At 44.5% G+C, this 17,707-nt stretch overlaps 1 protein-coding gene across 1 annotated transcript in view; it reads right to left on the bottom strand.

Moving 5' to 3' along the window:
* The window catches only part of CHCHD3 (coiled-coil-helix-coiled-coil-helix domain containing 3), a 153,052-nt gene that overhangs the window by 115,041 nt on the left and 20,304 nt on the right, over positions 1-17,707 (bottom strand). The window contains exon 3 of the mRNA XM_040413401.1: positions 17,527-17,605. Coding sequence (XP_040269335.1) covers positions 17,527-17,605 — 79 coding nt within the window. The remainder of the gene's footprint in view (positions 1-17,526; positions 17,606-17,707) is intronic.

Genomic DNA, 17,707 nt, shown 5'->3' on the forward strand with positions numbered 1-17,707 from the left:
TAATTAATTCCTGACTGCCCTCGACCACCAGGAATCCTACCATTAACACCTTCACTGCCCTAGATCACTAGGGATACTGAAATTAACCCTCTCACTGCCCTAGACCACCAGGTATGCCAGCATTAATCCCTACAACTTCCAAGGATACCGACATTTAATCCTTCATTGCCCTAAATTACATGGAATTTAGACATTAACCCCCTTCATTGCCGTACACCAACAGGACCCTTTTAATGCCTGAGACCAGTAGGTATACTGACATTAACTATTTCACCATCTTAGATTACCAAGGATTCTGAAACGAACACATTTACTGCCACACAAAACCAAGGATGCTGTTAATAACCTTCAATGCATTAGAATTACAATATTATTTGCATGGATGCCATATAGCCCTACAAAGCGAATTACTGTTTTTCTCGCTCCATAAGGGTACTTTCACACTAGGGTTAGTGTGATCCGGCAGGCAGTTCCGTCGTCGGAGATGCCTGCCGGATACGCCGATCAGTGTGACAACTGACAGCATTTGTAGACGGATCCGGGTGCGGATCCGTCTACAAATGCATTGCAAGAACGGATCAGTCTCTCCGCTTGTCATGCGGATGGACGGATCCGTTCTTGCAGTCTTTTTCACAGTCTTACCGGTCTGCGCATAGCGTATCCGGCACTAATGCAAGTCAATGGGAATGAATTCCGGTATTCCGGCAACTGATCAGGCATTTTGGACGGACATAATACCGCAGCATGCCAAAACGCCTGACAGTGACTGACAGTGACTGAACGGAGGCATACTGATGCATACCATTATGGAAGGGTTCACTACTACATAGTAGGACCGGGAATACTGCTCCCTACATTGTGCTGGCTGTACTCACCACTGCCACGGTCTTCTTCTGCCGCTGCCACATGCTGTGATCGGACGTTGCACAAGGTAAACACATACTATGACCAAAAGATGTGCCAAGTCAGGTCTTAGGTGGCAGAAGGCAACCAGGGAGCGGTGAGTGCAGGAAGAGTGCGCAGGATCTGCAAGTGGCAGCACCATCCAGAGCAGAAGAGGTAAGTTAACTTATTTATTTTATGTCTCATTTCAGGTCTGATGAGGAATAGCGGTCTAATCTGAGGTCCGATGAGGAATGGGGGTCTGATTGGGTGGTCCAATGAGCAATGGGGGTCTGATTGGGGATCTGATAAGGAATGGGGGTCTAATTGGAGGTCCAATTTGAGGTCTGATGAGGAACGGGGGTCCAATTTCTCTTGCTCTAAAACTTAGGTGCGTCTTATAGTCAGGTGCATCTTGTGGTGCGGGGGAAAAAAGGTATTAGCGTGCTGTACATTAATATTTATCTGATTCCACAAGGCTTAGAGGGAACACTGCTCCCAGTATATTGAACAGAGAACAAACTACCACATCATGGTGAAATCTAAATGTAACAACAAGTAAGTGGTCAGCAACTAGTGGTTTTAATTATACACTAAACTTGTCACTATTTGAAATAGAAGCTCCCACAGTAATAACATGAATAATTTCGCTCAATGTTAGTTCAACTTCATTATAGCACCAGCTATTTACCCAGAGCTATCAGGCTGTGCCATGAGTGTATGCATATAAAAATGGCAATAACTGCAAAGAAGGTAAATCAGTCAATTCAGAAAAAAAAAGGTATAATGAAGCACGTTCCCACAGGATTCAATTACTTCCACAATCACAAAGAAAGTCAATATTGTAATTAAAAAGTTTAGTCTTCCTATTCTACACCACGGGAAATCAGGAAATTCACCGGCAGACGTCAAGCTGACCACATGTACATAACTGCCATTACAGCTTCAGAAGCTGATGATTAAGCATTGATTATACAGACATTTTACAGTACATTTTCAGCACGGTTCAGTGCGTCTTTGCCCAGAACACAATAGAACAATAGCAATAGTTTCTAGAAAACAAGATGTTTCTATAATGATTCTCTAACAATCAAGGATTGGAGCTCAGTGCCCGGAAAAGAGGTATTGGGGTGAGGAAAGTGGGGGTGGGGTGGGGGGTGAAAACACAAAATGCAAATCTCATTTCTACCTACTGTATAAATGGGTTACTGCAAAATACTAAATTACTAAACCCAAATAGGCATTAAGCCTGAGGCTGAAATGTCTGCTGAAAATAGGTTTGGTTTTTGAAGATTTCTGCCACATCAGTAACACAACACACCATGCAATGTTTTAGCATTTACTCCACAGGAGAGTTTAAAAAATAATAATAAAGCATAATAAAAATGCACATAAAAACATAACTGCATTCTAGGAATATTTTCATTATATTTGCCAAAATTAAAACAAATAAAAAAAAAATCTAACAAAATAGAAAAGAAAACTACTAGTCAATGGAAAAACCACATGCACCAACAGGCAGTTTTTGCATAGCAAGTTGTCATAACACATGTTGGCATGGTCGTCAGCCATACTGCAGTTACAGTTTGTCCGAACAGTGGCCTATACAACCATATCTCTGTATTAATGGGAATGTTACTACAAGAAAATTTAGACTAGCACATTCATATACATAGTCATCAAGCAAACATGGTTGATAAAAAAAAATGGCTGCACAACTTTACACATACAAACAATAGAGCTGAGAAATGGGGATCATTCTAAATTAAAGTGGTATTATACCTACTATAAATGGAAAAATGGAAGCTCTTAGTGCAAATTTCTGATCAAACGTGTGTCGGGCCCATCAACTAGGCGTCAAGGTGGCTTCCGCAGACGGATACCCAACACTAATATACCGCCACCTTGACGCCTGGTAGATGGGCCCGCCACATATTTGATCAAAAATGTGTGCAAAGAGCTTCTATTTTTCCATTTATAGTAGGTATAATACCACTTTTATTTAGAATGATCCCCATTTCTCAGCTCTATTGTTTGTATGTGAAATGTTGTGCAGCCATTTTAATGGGAATGTTGTCACCAAAAAAATGTTCTGCCAATTAAAAACAGATGATATCGACAAGTATCTGTTTTTATTTCCTGATTGAAGATTTATTATTTATTTATTCTCTTTCCTGAACACGATTATGAGGGCGACCATCTTGTCCGAGGAGTTCTTAACAGCATTTAGGGATACGTTTTACAAAAGCCACCATGGGCCGTGGACACAATGGACGGGCAGAGACTTCACTGGCCTCTATGGGAGAGTTTACTAAGCATGATCTGTGACCTGTGCAGAGGGAGTAGATAAGCCTTGAAAATCACTTATTGTGAATGGTGGATCCAGTGTTATGGATACAGAGGTGATACATGTCATTGCAATCCTGCCAGTGGGGATAAGCAGATAACTGCAGTAAAGTGTTTAAGTGTGTTTAAAACCTGCTATTTTTAATATAGATATTGACATGGAAAATTGAAAATAAACATCCTGAAAAATTCTTTAAAAATGTTCAACATAAAAACATTATTTAAACAAAAGGTCATCTCCTGATGGCACATCAATCACATTGGTCTTAAAGGGGTTATCTGGGTAGCCTTTTTTCCCTTACCCGGTGCTTCCTCTGCCAGGCCCTGTAACTTACTAATGTACTTGCACTACTTTTTCGGTCTCACTCTGGAGATTGGGAGTGGTCACATGACTGCTCCCCCTGTGGAGACTATTTCCTAGACCTCCCATGATCCCCTCCCAAATGGTCGTGATGTCAGAGCTATAAGATCTTGGGATAGGCTGGTCAATGCTTTCCATTCACAAGCAGGATAGACGGAGTCCACTGCTTGTCATATCGAAGCTATGTGGGAGGAAAGATTAGGAGTCAGCAAGGAGATGATGGAGGGTGTAGTGGTCGTTAATATTACTGGCTGATCTAGCTCAGTGCTCAGCACTATGGAAAGAGTCGTGGTTGCTGCTCATCTACACCCACAACCCAGAGGTTCTGGTTGAAAACAACATAGTGCAGCGGGAGCATGGAGACTGAAGTGAAGACTCAGGAAAAGTTGACGGTTCACCATTATGTTATGTAGGGGACTAGACGAGGTTTACACAATTAAATGACATTTTTTACAATCCCACAAAACCGCTTTAATCTCTCCCCTGCTTGCTTTGGAAGCCCTACAATCTGCATGCAGTGGTTGTGCCGCATTTGTTTCCGGAAGAGTAAAAATCCTCCTCTTATTTTTGAGGAGTATTTTTACCCGAGGAGGAGTACAAAAGTTGCAGTAATTTTAAATACATAATACATAGGCCTACACTTGTTCACATCTGTGTTGGAGGCTCTGTTTGGCAGGACACTATCGGTCTGGCAGCCCACCCAAACCAGCCAACAGCTAAGCTCACTGCTGGATGGAGCTTTGCTATTGGTTATTTCAGACACGTAGCACCGCTCAGTGCCTGTGCCGTTCACAGCGCGCCCTACGCTGATGAATGGCAGGGAAAAGTCTAAGCCCTCATTCACACAGTCAGTGTTTTGGTCAGCGATTTCCATCAGTGATTGTGAGCCAAAACCAGGACTGGAGCCTCCACAGACATAAAGGAAAGATCGTGTGAATGAGGCATAAGGCGTATTGGTACTAGGGTTGTTGCGGGTATCGAAATTTCGATACCCAATCGATACTTTTGTCCCGGTATCGTTACGATACCGAGATTTCCATTTTTTCGATACTGGGCTGCGCTTCTGCGCAGTCTAGTATCTCTGAACATGAGCGCGCTGCTGTCGGCGCGCTCATGCTCTCTCAGCAGCACGGGGAGAAGGAAGCTGTCCTCCTTCCCCCCTGTGCTGCCGCTACCACCAATGAGAAGAGAGGGGCGGAGGAGGGGCGGGCGCACTGCGCCACCAATGATAAATGACTTTTCCTACACAGAGCGGCGCCCAGAGATGTCCCAGCACTCACCATTATTCCTGGGCGCCGCTCCGTTCACCTGCTGTGCCCCATTACTGTCTCCTCTTCTGCTCCACATGCTGATTACTATCGGAGCGATGGGGAGGAGACATCAGCTTCACTAGTGGGCGTTCCTTCTTCCTGTGCTGCGATTGGACAGCGCTACAGCCAGGGAGAAGGAACGCCCACTAGAGAAGCTGATGTCTCCTCCCCATCGCTCTGATAGTAATCAGCATATGGAGCAGGAGAGGAGACAGTAATGGGGCACAGCGGGCGAACGGAGCGGCGCCCAGGACTAATGGTGAGTGCTGGGACATCGCTGGGCGCCGCTCTGTGTAGCCTAATACTTAGTCTGGACCCAGGAAAAGTAGACTTTAAGCCATAATACAGGAGGCGGGTGCCGGCAGCAGAATCGCATTGCCGGCACCCTGCCCCTGACAGGAAGCTGCGATCAGCGGCAGTTAACACCTCAGGTGTGGCACCTGAGGGGTTAACTGCCGCTGATCTGCCAGTACCCGCCTCCTGTATTAAGGGGTAATTATCATTGGAGGTGCAGTGTGCCCCTCCCCCCCCTCAACCCCCCATCCCATTAAAATCATTGGTGGCACAGTGCGCCGGCCCCTCTCAACCCCCCAGTATTAAAATCATTGGCAGCAGTGGCCACAGGGTCCTCTCCCCTCCCCCTCATTGGTGGTGCAGTGGCAGCTTCTGATCGGAGCCCCAGCTATGGAAGCCAGGACGCTACTGAAGCCCTGGCTGCCATGGTAACATCCCTGATGCTGTGTGCACAGAGCAGCAGGGATAGTGTGAGGTCTTATTCACCCTGATAGAGATCTATCAGGGTGAATAGGACAAGGGATGAAAGATCCCAGGTTCTGGCCCCTAAGCGGGGAAATAGTTATTAAATAAAAAGTGTAAAAAAAAAAACGAAAAAAAAATAAAAACACCTAAATATTAAGTGTGAATCACCCCCTTTTCCCAATTTCACATATAAAATGTATAAATAATAAACATATTACATATCCCCACGTCAGAAAAGTCCAAACTAATAAAATATTTAAAAAAATCTATGCGGTGAACGCCGGAATAGAAAAAATAAATAAAAACTGCGCGATTCGCCATTTTTAAAAATGCGGAATGCACGTGGTTTTTTTGGTTTATTTTTTCCGCGTGGTATCGAATGGCATCGAGTATCGCAATACTTTTTCACGGTATCGAAACCGAATCAAAAATTTGGTATCGCAACAACTCTAATTGGTACACCCAACTTTTTTCAGGGAGTAAAATAGCCTGAACAGGGGTCTATGACACCTATACAGGCGTTATTGCAACCTCTGGATAGATGCCTCTTTATTTTTGTGGCCCATCTTTAGAGCAAAGTAAAGAATCCTGTTTATGCTGATGGTGAAGCAATCTGTCATCTCAACACACAATACACCCCTGTGTCCTAGTACAGGTATAAAAAGATCCTTAGGAAGATCTCTGTCCATTTATATACAGTCTTGTGAAAAAATTAGGACACCCTTTGAAAGCATGTGGTTTTTTGTAACATTTTTAATAAATGGTTATTTCATCTCCGTTTCAACAATACAGAGAGATTAAAGTAATCCGACTAAACAAAGAAAACTGAAGAAAAGTCTTTTCAAGATCTTCTGTAAATGTCATTCTACAAAAATGCCTATTCTAACTGAGGAAAAAGATAGGACACCCTTGCCCCTAATAGCGAGTGTTACCTCCTTTGGCTGAAATAACTGCAGTGAGACGGTTCTTGTAGCCATCTACCAGTCTTCGACATCGGTCTGAGGAAATTTTACCCCACTCCTCAATGCAGAACTTTTTCAGCTGTGAGATGTTTGAGGGGTTTCTTGCACGTACAGCCCTTTTCAAGTCACCCCACAGCATCTCAATGGGATTCAAATCTGGACTTTGACTTGGCCATTCCAGGACTCTCCATTTCTTCTTTTTCAGCCAATCTTTGGTTGATTTACTAGTATGTTTTGGGTCATTGTCATGTTGCATGGTCCAGTTCCGCTTCAGCTTTAATTTTCTAACTGATGGTCTCACATGTTCTTCAAGCACCTTCTGATACACAGTAGAATTCATCGTGGATTCTATGATGGTGAGCTGACCAGGTCCTGCTGCAGCAAAGCAGCCCCAAACCATGACACTTCCACCTCCATGCTTCACAGTTGGTATGAGGTTCTTTTCTTGGATGCTGTGTTTGGTTTACGCCAAACATGTCCTCTGCTGTTGTGTCCAAATAATTCAATTTTGGACTCATCTGTCCAAAGAACATTATTCCAGAAGTCCTGGTCTTTGTCAACTTTATCGCTGGCAAATGTCAGTCTGGCCTCGATGTTTCTCTTGGAAAGCAAAGGTTTCCTCCTTGCACACCTCCCATGCAAGTTAAACTTGTACAGTCTCTTTCTGATTGTAGAGGCATGTACTTCTACATCAACAGTAGCCAGAGCCTGCTGTAGTTCTCGAGATGACACTTTAGGGTTTTTGGATACCTCTTTCAGCATCTTGCGGTCTGCTCTTGGGGTGAACTTGCTGGGGCGACCAGTCCTGGGCATGTTGGCAGTTGTTTTGAAAGCCCTCCACTTGTAGACTATCTTCCGGACAGTGGAATGGCTGATTTCAAAATCTTTTGAGATCTTTTTAAATCCCTTCCCAGACTCATAGGCTGCTACAATCTTTTTTCTGAAGTCCTCTGACAGCTCTTTTGCTCTCACCATGGTGCTCACTCTCACTTCAACAGTCAGGAGCACACCAAACTAAATGTCTGAGGTTTAAATAGGGCAAGCCTCATTCAACATGCAGAGTAACGATCTACTAATTATGTGCACCTGGTGTGATATACCTGTGTGAGATCTGAGCCAATTTAAGAGGGAATACATGTGAGGGTGTCCTATCTTTTTCCTCAGTTAGAATAGGCATTTTTGTAGAATGACATTTACAGAAGATCTTGAAAAGACTTTTCTTCAGTTTTCTTTGTTTAGTTGGATTACTTTAATCTCTCTGTATTGTTGAAACGGAGATGAAATAACCATTTATTAAAAATGTTACAAAAAACCACATGCTTTCAAAGGGTGTCCTAATTTTTTCACATGACTGTATGTGTCCATTGTAATTAGATCTCCTCTAGAATGGTTTTACACAGGCCGATGCACACTGAATGCGGGAGGGCTGATTTGTTCCTCCCTTATTCAGTTCTATTCATTTAGCAGCAGCACATCCCTGATTACACATCATCATGGAGCATGTTTCATAAGGATGAAGAATGCCCAATAGCCGACAAGCTGATTGACTGCTAGCTTAGGGTACTTTCACACTAGAGTTTTTGTTTTCCAGTTTTGAGTTCCGTCACAGGGGCTCAATACCGGAAAAGAACTGATCAGTTTTATCCTAATGCATTCTGAATGGCGAGCAATCCGTTCAGGATGCATCAGTTCAGTCCCTCTTACGTTTGGATGGAGAAACGACCGCAGCATGTTGCAGTTTGTTCTCCAGCCAAAACTCCTGAACACATGCCGGATCCGGCATTAATTTACATTGAAGTGTATTCGTGCAAAACGGATCGGGCTTTCCGGTCTGCGCATGCGCAGACCTTTAAAAATGCAAAATAATTGATACCGGATCCGTTTTTCCGGATGACACTGGATAGACGGATCCGGTATTTCAAAGCATTTGTCAGATGGATCCGGATCCGTCTGACAAATGCCATCAGTTTGCGTCTGGATTGCCGGATACGGCAGGCAGTTCCGTCACCGGTACTGCCTGCCGGAATCCTCTGCCGCAAGTGTGAAAGTACCCTTATACGAGCTAATTTTCAGGAATGAGCGTTCAGGCATCAGGGCTCGATGCAAACTGAACTCGGGAAGGACGATTCCTCGCTTATTCTGTTCTATTTATTATCGGCAGCACATCCCTGATAACACAGGAAAGTGCTGCCGATAACTGAGCATCTTTCATCTAGATCAAAGATACCCGTCAGCCCATGAATGAGCAAATGACTAGGAACCAATTATCAGGAACGAGCATTCCTATGAACGCTCGTTTCTGCAATTTGACTGATTATCGGGCAGTCTAATAGGGGCTTAAGCGGTGTGCTCCAACAACAGTATTACTGAACAAATAGCCCTGGGGTCTTTTTCTGGGTCCCAAGGTCTGACTGCAGTAGGGACCTCCAGTGTCTGATCCTTTGATTGTCTTGGTCCTTCAGTGCGGTATGATCAGGTGACTGGTTTACCAGGGACCTGATCAAAGGGGATGTTGCCTTTGATCATGCCACACTCACAGACCATGACAATCAAAGGGTTAAAAAGCAGGGATTGGAGCTAAGTTCAATCATGTAGGTGCCTGCTACATGAAAACCAGCTCGTTCACCAAAAAAAAAAAAAACATCGCTGTAAGCTCGGTACCTGCACCATATGCTGTCAAAAGACAGCAAGCTGTCGTTAAGGAGTTAAAGGGGTTGGCCCATCTCACCCTTTGGTGGAACATCATTAGGATATGCCACCAGCGCCTGATAGGTGCGGATCCCACCTCTGGAACCCGCACCTATGTCTAGAATGGAGCCTCCAAAGTGAAGGGGAGCGAACCACACAAGAGCAGCCACCCTCCATTCATTTCTATGAGAGTGCCGAAAATAGCCGAGCACCAGCTCCAATAGAGGTAAATTGAGCGGTGGCTGCACTTGTGCTCCACCTGCTCCGCCCATGTTCGGTTCAAATGCGGAGGCTCCATACAGAGATGCTTCTGGTTCCGGGCTGGTACGCCTCAGTGGTCACGTGTCCCTGAGTGGCGCATGAGACCCAATCTGGAAGTTTACACACTGGGAATTGGAAGCATTGCTGACCGAAGCCTATGCGCTAATTTGGGGCACATTTAAGGCTGGTTTCACACGGGCGTTGTGGGAAAATATGCGGGTGAATTGCGGGAACACCCGCGATTTTTCCGCGCGAGTGCAAAACATTGTAATGCGTTTTGCACGCGCATGAGAAAAATCGTGCATGTTTGGTACCCAAACCCGAACTTCTTCACAGAAGTTCGGGCTTGGGATCAATGTTCTGTAGATTGTATTATTTTCCCTTATAACATGGTTATAAGGGAAAATAATAGCATTCTGAATACAGAATGCAAAGTAAAATAGGGCTGGAGGGGTTAAAAAAAAAATATATAATAATTTAACTCACCTTAGTCCACTTGATCGCGGCCCGGCATCTCCTTCTGTCTCCTTTGTTGAATAGGACCTGTGGTGAGCATTAAGTACCGTTACTGGACCTTTGATGACGTCACTCCGGTCATCAAATGATCCATCACCATGGTAAGAGATCATGTGACGTACCATGTGATGACCGGAGTGATGTCATCAAAGGTCCTGTAACGGTACTTAATGCTCACCACAGGTCCTATTCAACAAAGGAGACAGAAGGCGATGCCGGCTACGCGATCAAGTGGACTAAGGTGAGTTAAAAAAAAAATAATTTTTTTTTTTTAACATCTCCAGCCCTATTTTACTTTGCATTCTGTATTCAGAATGCTATTATTTTCCCTTATAACCATGTTATAAGGGAAAATAATAGTGATCGGGTCTCCATCCAGATCGTCTCCTAGCAACCGTGCGTGAAAATCGCACCGCATCCGCACTTGCTTGCGGATGCTTGCGATTTTCACGCAACCCCATTCACTTCTATGGGGCCTGCGTTGCGTGAAAAACGCAGAATTTAGAGCATGCTGCGATTTTCACGCAACGCATAAGTGATGCGTGAAAATCACCGCTCATCTGAACAGCCCCATAGAAATGAATGGGTCGGTATTCAGTGCGGGTGCAATGCGTTCACCTCACGCATCGCATCCGCGCGGAATACTCGCCCGTGTGAAAGGGGCCTAAGGGGTATAGGTAGTGATTAAAGCTGCCTATTCCCATTCTGTACATAGAGATTTATTCCCAAACTTGAAAGGGATAAATCTTGCTGAGAAATGCGCTGTTCTTTTTCATTTTTGACCCCCAGCAACCAATTATGCCTGCACTAAAGAGACACGGTCTATGTAATGGTACAATGTGATTTTAGTGACACATCTCTACCTCCTATGACCTCTGCAAAAATACGGCTAAAAACACAGATAGGTCTTGCTGCATTTCTATTTTCTCCTCACCCAGTAATACAGACGCCAGCTATAAATGCTCATTTATTGTAACTTCACGCCATACAGACATGAGCTGCAACCGGGAATACCATAGCCAAGCCCAAGTCGGTGTGATAACACAGAATTTAATCTGCTACCCTCTTAAGGCCCGGCCAAGGAAACTAGAATAAACATGTTATTAAAACAGAGATCAATAAGAATAAAGCCTTCGTGTGTACAACCCACAAAAGGTTAGACCCAACTATTGATTTCAATATAACACTTCGCGCTCGGCTTCCCAAAGGGTTCCTTTTTAATATTACTCTTCATTTTTCTTTCACTTTGTATCAGGACTGGGAAATGTGTTATTTTGCGTGGAAAAAAGGGAAACAGTAGACTATTGACTGGGGAAAAAAACAAAAAATACATTGATAAAACTCAATGGTATGTGAATGTGCAGAAAACTGAAGTTTACATTACTTCCAGGAACAAAAGATTGCAATTAATCTAGAAAATGTAGTAATAAGCCAAATGAAAGGGGTACTGCCAATATGCCATGAAGGCTGGATAGGTGTGGGTCCCAGCTCTAGGCCTAGAAGACGTGTGGGGCTTTCTCTTTTCATTTCTATAGCTAAAGAAAGAGTTAAAGGGGTTTCCATCTTCACGGGCCTTTAGGGCAAGTCCCCACCCCCCATATGGCCAAAACTGTGGAGGGAAGAATACTAAGGGCTCATGCACACAAACTTATTTTTTTTTCCTGTAATTCAGTGATGGATCATGTGATTGGACCATGTGATATGACATCACATCACCACAGGTCCTTTAGCCGGCAGTTCATGATTAAAGAAGTAAGAAGAGAAGAGATCGGTAACTACGCGATCAAGAGGAGAAGGTGAGTTAATTATTATAATTTTTTTTAACCCTCAATTGACCACCTACTAAGCATTCTGTATTAAAGAATGCTATTATTTTCCCTTATAACCATGTTATAAGGGAAAATAATACAGTGAATAGACTGTCATCTTAGCAACCATGCGTGAAAATCGCACCGCATCCGCACTTTATTGCGTATGCTTGCGATTTTCACTCAGCCCCATTCACTTCTATGGGGCCTGCGTTGCGTGATAAACGCACAACATAGAGCATGCTGCGATTTTCACGCAACGCATAAGTGATGTGTGAAAATCACAGCTCATGTGCACAGCCCCATAGAAATGAATGGGTCCGGGTTCAGTGCGGGTGCAATGCGTTCACCTCCCGCATTGCACCCGCACGGAAATCTCGCCCGTGTGAACTCAGCCTAACCGTTCTGAAGATAAGTCCAGGTTCCAAAGGTGGGACCAATACCAGACATTTATAGTATAACCTGTGGATATACTGACAGTATGTGACACTGCAGACTACGAGAGAGGGGTAGTCCTGCATGTGGCACCTGGGCAGGGTGGATAAAAATCAATGATTTTTTATTTATTTTTTTAATGCTTTTTGGAGGAAAATATATTACTATCCAAAAGGTTATTCCATCATGAAATAAAGATTAGTTTTTTAATTATGTAGAATAAGGCTGTATATATGTTTAATTTTTTTGGTAAATAAATTCCATTAATCCATTCACAATGGGAGGGAAGAAATGCAAATGAGCTCTTAACAAGCTCTGCCTCTAATGCCACCAGATGTAAGGCAGCTATCCTATAAGTCAATATTCAGCTCTTAAAATAAGCCTTGAGACATGACTTGGATATTAAATAAGCCAGCACCTCATCTGCAGACAGCTGTTTCGGGGTGATTGCCCCTCATCAGTGTAGAGCAGAGAGTACTGGCTTAACTGGGTAGGAGGCGTGTGTCCGAAACAGCTGTCTGCAGATGAGGTGCTGGCTTATTTAATATCCAAGTCATGTCTCAAGGCTTATTTTAAGAGCTAAACATTGACTTATAGGATAGCTGCCTTACATCTGGTGGCATTAGAGGCAGAGCTTGTTAAGAGCTCATTTGCATTTCTTCCTTCCCAGAATTCCAGAGGAGCATGTATGGCCTAAAAGTCTCCTCACACTGATTAAGGTGCTCTCTCCCTAAGGAGAGTTAGTTTCCCCTTTGTCCATTCACAATGTCATGCTCTTCCATAGGTTTTTGTATGATTATTGGGCAGTTTCTCTGCCTACAAGATATTATCACAGATGCTTGGTTTACTTTTGCAGTTCTCAAAACTGAATTTGACTCAGCAGAGATCACATGCCTCTTCTTCACAGCAAAAATGTTATAACATGAACAGAGTCTCCATGTCTGTATAGTTAGTTTAGATTTTTTATTCTAGTAAAAGGTCCTCTTTAAATCGTGATTTAAATCAATTTGATTTAAATCAAATCCACCCTGCTCCTGGGTCAGTGAGTGGCGGATGAGAGGGCATATTTTTTTTTAGAACATGTGCTGGGAAAGCAATCTTATTCTTCAATATTAAGAAAAAGAATACTAAAAGGAAGTAAAAACACTTTAAAAAGGGAAACTCCTCAGTTTCATGCTGCACTCATACCTGCCTGGGTTGGCTGGATTGACAGGTAGCCATGTTGCTTCTTTCAGAATGTTTCTATACAGATAACCTATGGAATTATATTTCCTACATGTACCGAGACACTGCGCACTTTAAACACAAATTTACAGCCTCTCTGTTATAAAAATATATTTCCGCTTCACATAGACATGCACTCCATAGCTGGTTAATCTCTTTTCCAGCAGACGTTAATGGAGCAGCTGAACCCAGCTGACCAGATGTACATTCCCATTCCAAAAGTTCATGATGCATGGCACCATCTGCCTCCGCCAAGTCATTCACTGCATCAACCAAGACACAATTTGCCAATCTTTATGAAGCCATTGGGTGTTAAACCTCTGGCACATCTGGACACTGCTTTAAAGAACCATCACTTATGACTAGTACACCATGGACATTAAACCTATAACATGGCCAGAGCACAGACGCAAAGACTGACTAGAAGGCCTCACGACAGTATGTATTTTGTGGTCCACAAACATTGGCCCTATAAAACAGATACCAGCCTGGTGCATCCCGCAGTTTCCTCAGCCCCTATTATAGAAATGGCTAGTGTTGTCCCCAAACGTACAAGAATAGGGCATGTTCTATAATCTGCAGACAGCACATGGGTGACATTCATGTGCTGTTGGCATTTCTAAGTTTGGTAATATTTTTCTATGAATATTTTCTATGAATAGGGGTTGTCAAGCTTAAATCACTTCCTAACTACACCCATGAATGTCCTCCACCTAAAATAAGAAATCAACTCATGTGCTCCCTGCCACCCAGTGTCGGCACCCAGGCTCCATTCAGAGATGCTTCCAATCCCCAGTCTGTAAGCTTTCACTCTGGGTCACATGCGCCACTGCAGTCATCACCGGCCTCCAAGAACACTTCTGTCTGCAGATGTTACTCCACTTTGTACGCCACCACCCCCCCCCCCCCCCCCCCCTTCTTTACTGAGTAAGGGTCCTGTGCGGCAGATTGCAAATAGCGGTCCACAATGCACGGGCGTCAGGCACTGGCCATGTGCACTCCGTTTGTGGATGCGGACTCAAACTTGAATGGGTCCGCGATCCTCAACATACGTTCAAAGATACAACATATTCTACCCTTTTATGGTGCGGAGGCATGGACCATAAAGCCCACAGGGCTTCCATGGGCGTTCAATCCGTGCCCCTGCACCGCAAAAGATAGGAGAAATCCTACCCTCGGTCGTATCTTGCGGATCCATTCATATCAACGGGTCCGCATCCGCACCACGGTATGCACATGGCCAGTGCCCGTATAACGCGCACTTACGTTCACGAGCCCTAAGACTGCAACAATTTTGGGACTTAGAGGACCCTTCACCGGTCCCAACTTTAACATTACAATATAAGTACCTGGCAGTGTAGGGCATATTAAAGGAGATGTGATACCAGTTTTGTTTGTTTTTCCAGATGGTTTGCTCCGCTCCCCTGCTGTGCCCCCCCCCCCCCCCTTCCTTACGCTATTCCATATCATTGGTACAGAGAGGAGGAGATGGCTGTGATTCTCAGGGGGAAGGTTAACTTTTTTTTTCTCCTTGGCTGTGACGTGCTCCGCTGTGATTGGCCAGGGAGAAGGAGACACAAAAAACACGTTCCTCTCCTCCTCCCTGTACCGATAGTATGTATTAGCGTATAGGCAGGCAGGCAACCAGAACGGGGAGGCACTGCAGGGGAACAGAGCAGCCCATCGGAAAAAAATAAGCGATATCACATCTCCTCAATATGCCCTACACTGCCAGGTACTTATATTGTAATGTCTGGACCTGTGAAAGGTCCTTTTTAACAAATTTGGCTTAAAGGGGTTGTCCGGGATCAAAGTAATTTTTTAAAACGTTAATAATCACCTTGACATTACGCAGTAGTCATTCTGATGCTCTGTGTATTTTTTTTTCATCCTCTTTGCTCCTATGAGTCCCTAATACTGCTGTCAGTATTGTTTACATAGCAGCTCCTGTGCTATGTCATTTCCGGCCACACTGCCTTATGGGTCCCACAAGGCTGCGTGACTCTGCAGCTGGATCTCACAAGCCTTTCCACTCCCCCTAATCAGTATTCCGCCTCCTGCCACTTATACTCCTCATCAGTATTCCTCCCTTAAAACCACCTTTTTCTAAGCCTACAAACTGGATCCCTCCCTGCTTCCATGTATCTGCTCTCTGCTAGCATTGCATAAAAGACAATAGTGGCAGGGAGCTGTAGCACAACCCATTCATTGCAAATGACCATGGGAGGCGTGCACTATGCTAAGTAGGGGTGCACCGAAATGAAAATTCTGGTCCGAAACCGAAAATTCAGGATGCCCTTGACCGAAAACCGAAACCGAAACTGCCTTTTTGCCCAAATACTTTTAAAATACTTTTTTTTTTAATGATTTTATTAATAATTCTTTTTCATGAATGAAATTCATCTGTGGGTGGCGCTGTTATGGAGGGGGGGATATGTGCACTGTTATGGGCATAACAGTGCACAGATCCCTTTCCCCATAACAGTGCACAGATCCCTTTCCCCATAACAGTGCACAGATCCCTTTCCCCATAACAGTGCACAGATCCCTTTCCCCATAACAGTGCACAGATCCCTTTCCCCATAACAGTGCACAGATCCCTTTCCCCATAACAGTGCACAGATCCCTTTCCCCATAACAGTGCACAGATCCCTTTCCCCATAACAGTGCACAGATCCCTTTCCCCATAACAGTGCACAGATCCCTTTCCCCATAACAGTGCACAGATCCCTTTCCCCATAACAGTGCACAGATCCCTTTCCCCATAACAGTGCACAGATCCCTTTCCCCATAACAGTGCACAGATCCCTTTCCCCATAACAGTGCACAGATCCCCCCTCCCCATAGCAGTGCCATAGACCGATCCCCCTACCCATAACAGCCCCGGCCCTGCTGCTCACAGCATCACTCACTGCATCTTTATTTTACATTACAATCGTGACGCTCCAGTAACAACTCTGCAGGCAGAGCGGAGGGCGGCGTAACGTCACTTACTCACGTGACGCACCTGCTCCGCCCACTTTATGAATGAAGGAGGCGGAGCAGGCGCGTCACGTGAGTAAGTGACGTTACGCCGCCCTCCGCTCTGCCTGCAGAGTTGTTACTGGAGCGTCACGATTGTAAGGTAAAATAAAGATGCAGTGACTTAAAGTAAACCGCCCGCCCGGCGCGGGTGACAAATCCCACAAATCCCGAACCCCATATTTTCTGCCGATATGTACCAATATCGGCCGAAATGGATTAGGCCCATTTTCGGCCGCCGGAATTTCGGTGCACCCCTACTAAAAAGCATAGTTTGCTGCCTCCAATAGAGCCTCCTACTCCTAATAACACTCCTCTATGGCCGGTGACGTCATCGGCAGGGGGGGGCGTTCCTTAGTGCGGCAAGTTTCCTCCTCCAAATACTGCCTCCTCCTTCCCAGACTAACGCCCTCTGTGCCCGGTGAGGTCACAGAGGGGCGTGGTTTAGCTGACCTTCACCTCCTACTGACAGCCTCCTTGCTAGCTGCAGAACTATCCTGTGTGCTGGTGACGTCACTGGGCTCCTTGCTAAGCGGAAGGAAGAGGCTTAGCACACCAGTAAGGAGTCGGTACGTCACTGAATCTTTGAAAATCTGAACTTCCGGCTGAGAATTTATGAAAGAAATACAGGTCATCAGAAAACTCTGGCAAAGGTAGGACAGGAATGTATGTAATATTTATGTGGTTGTTGTACCCTTACAACAATGTCCCCAATCCCGGACAACCCCTTTAAATCGGCTTGACAGTCTTTCCTTTATACTTGTCCTTCATTTAATTTGTTCCCACCTATGGCTTCATGACCTGCATCAAAAAACCTGAATGTGGAAACCCAGCTGTAGCAGTCCCTGGACTGCTTCTAGTTCTAGGACTCAGTGCCTGGTATAATCACTCAAGACCCTGCAAAATAAGGCCCATTACCCATCATAGCCATTATAAGTCAAAGGGGAACAAACCTTTGATTCTCGGATTCTCTCCTTGCTTGCTCGAAAGCCAGTTCCTCAGCAATTTTCCTCCTAAGCTCTTCTTCATTAACTAAGAGGAACAAGAGAGTCTAGAATTATACCAGTGTTTTCATGAAAATCGTACAGATAAAATCTAATGGTAACAGTTCACAAATCCTGGAAAGTTAACATT

Source organism: Bufo bufo, chromosome 1, assembly GCF_905171765.1.
Source record: "Bufo bufo chromosome 1, aBufBuf1.1, whole genome shotgun sequence".
NCBI lineage: Eukaryota > Metazoa > Chordata > Amphibia > Anura > Bufonidae > Bufo > Bufo bufo.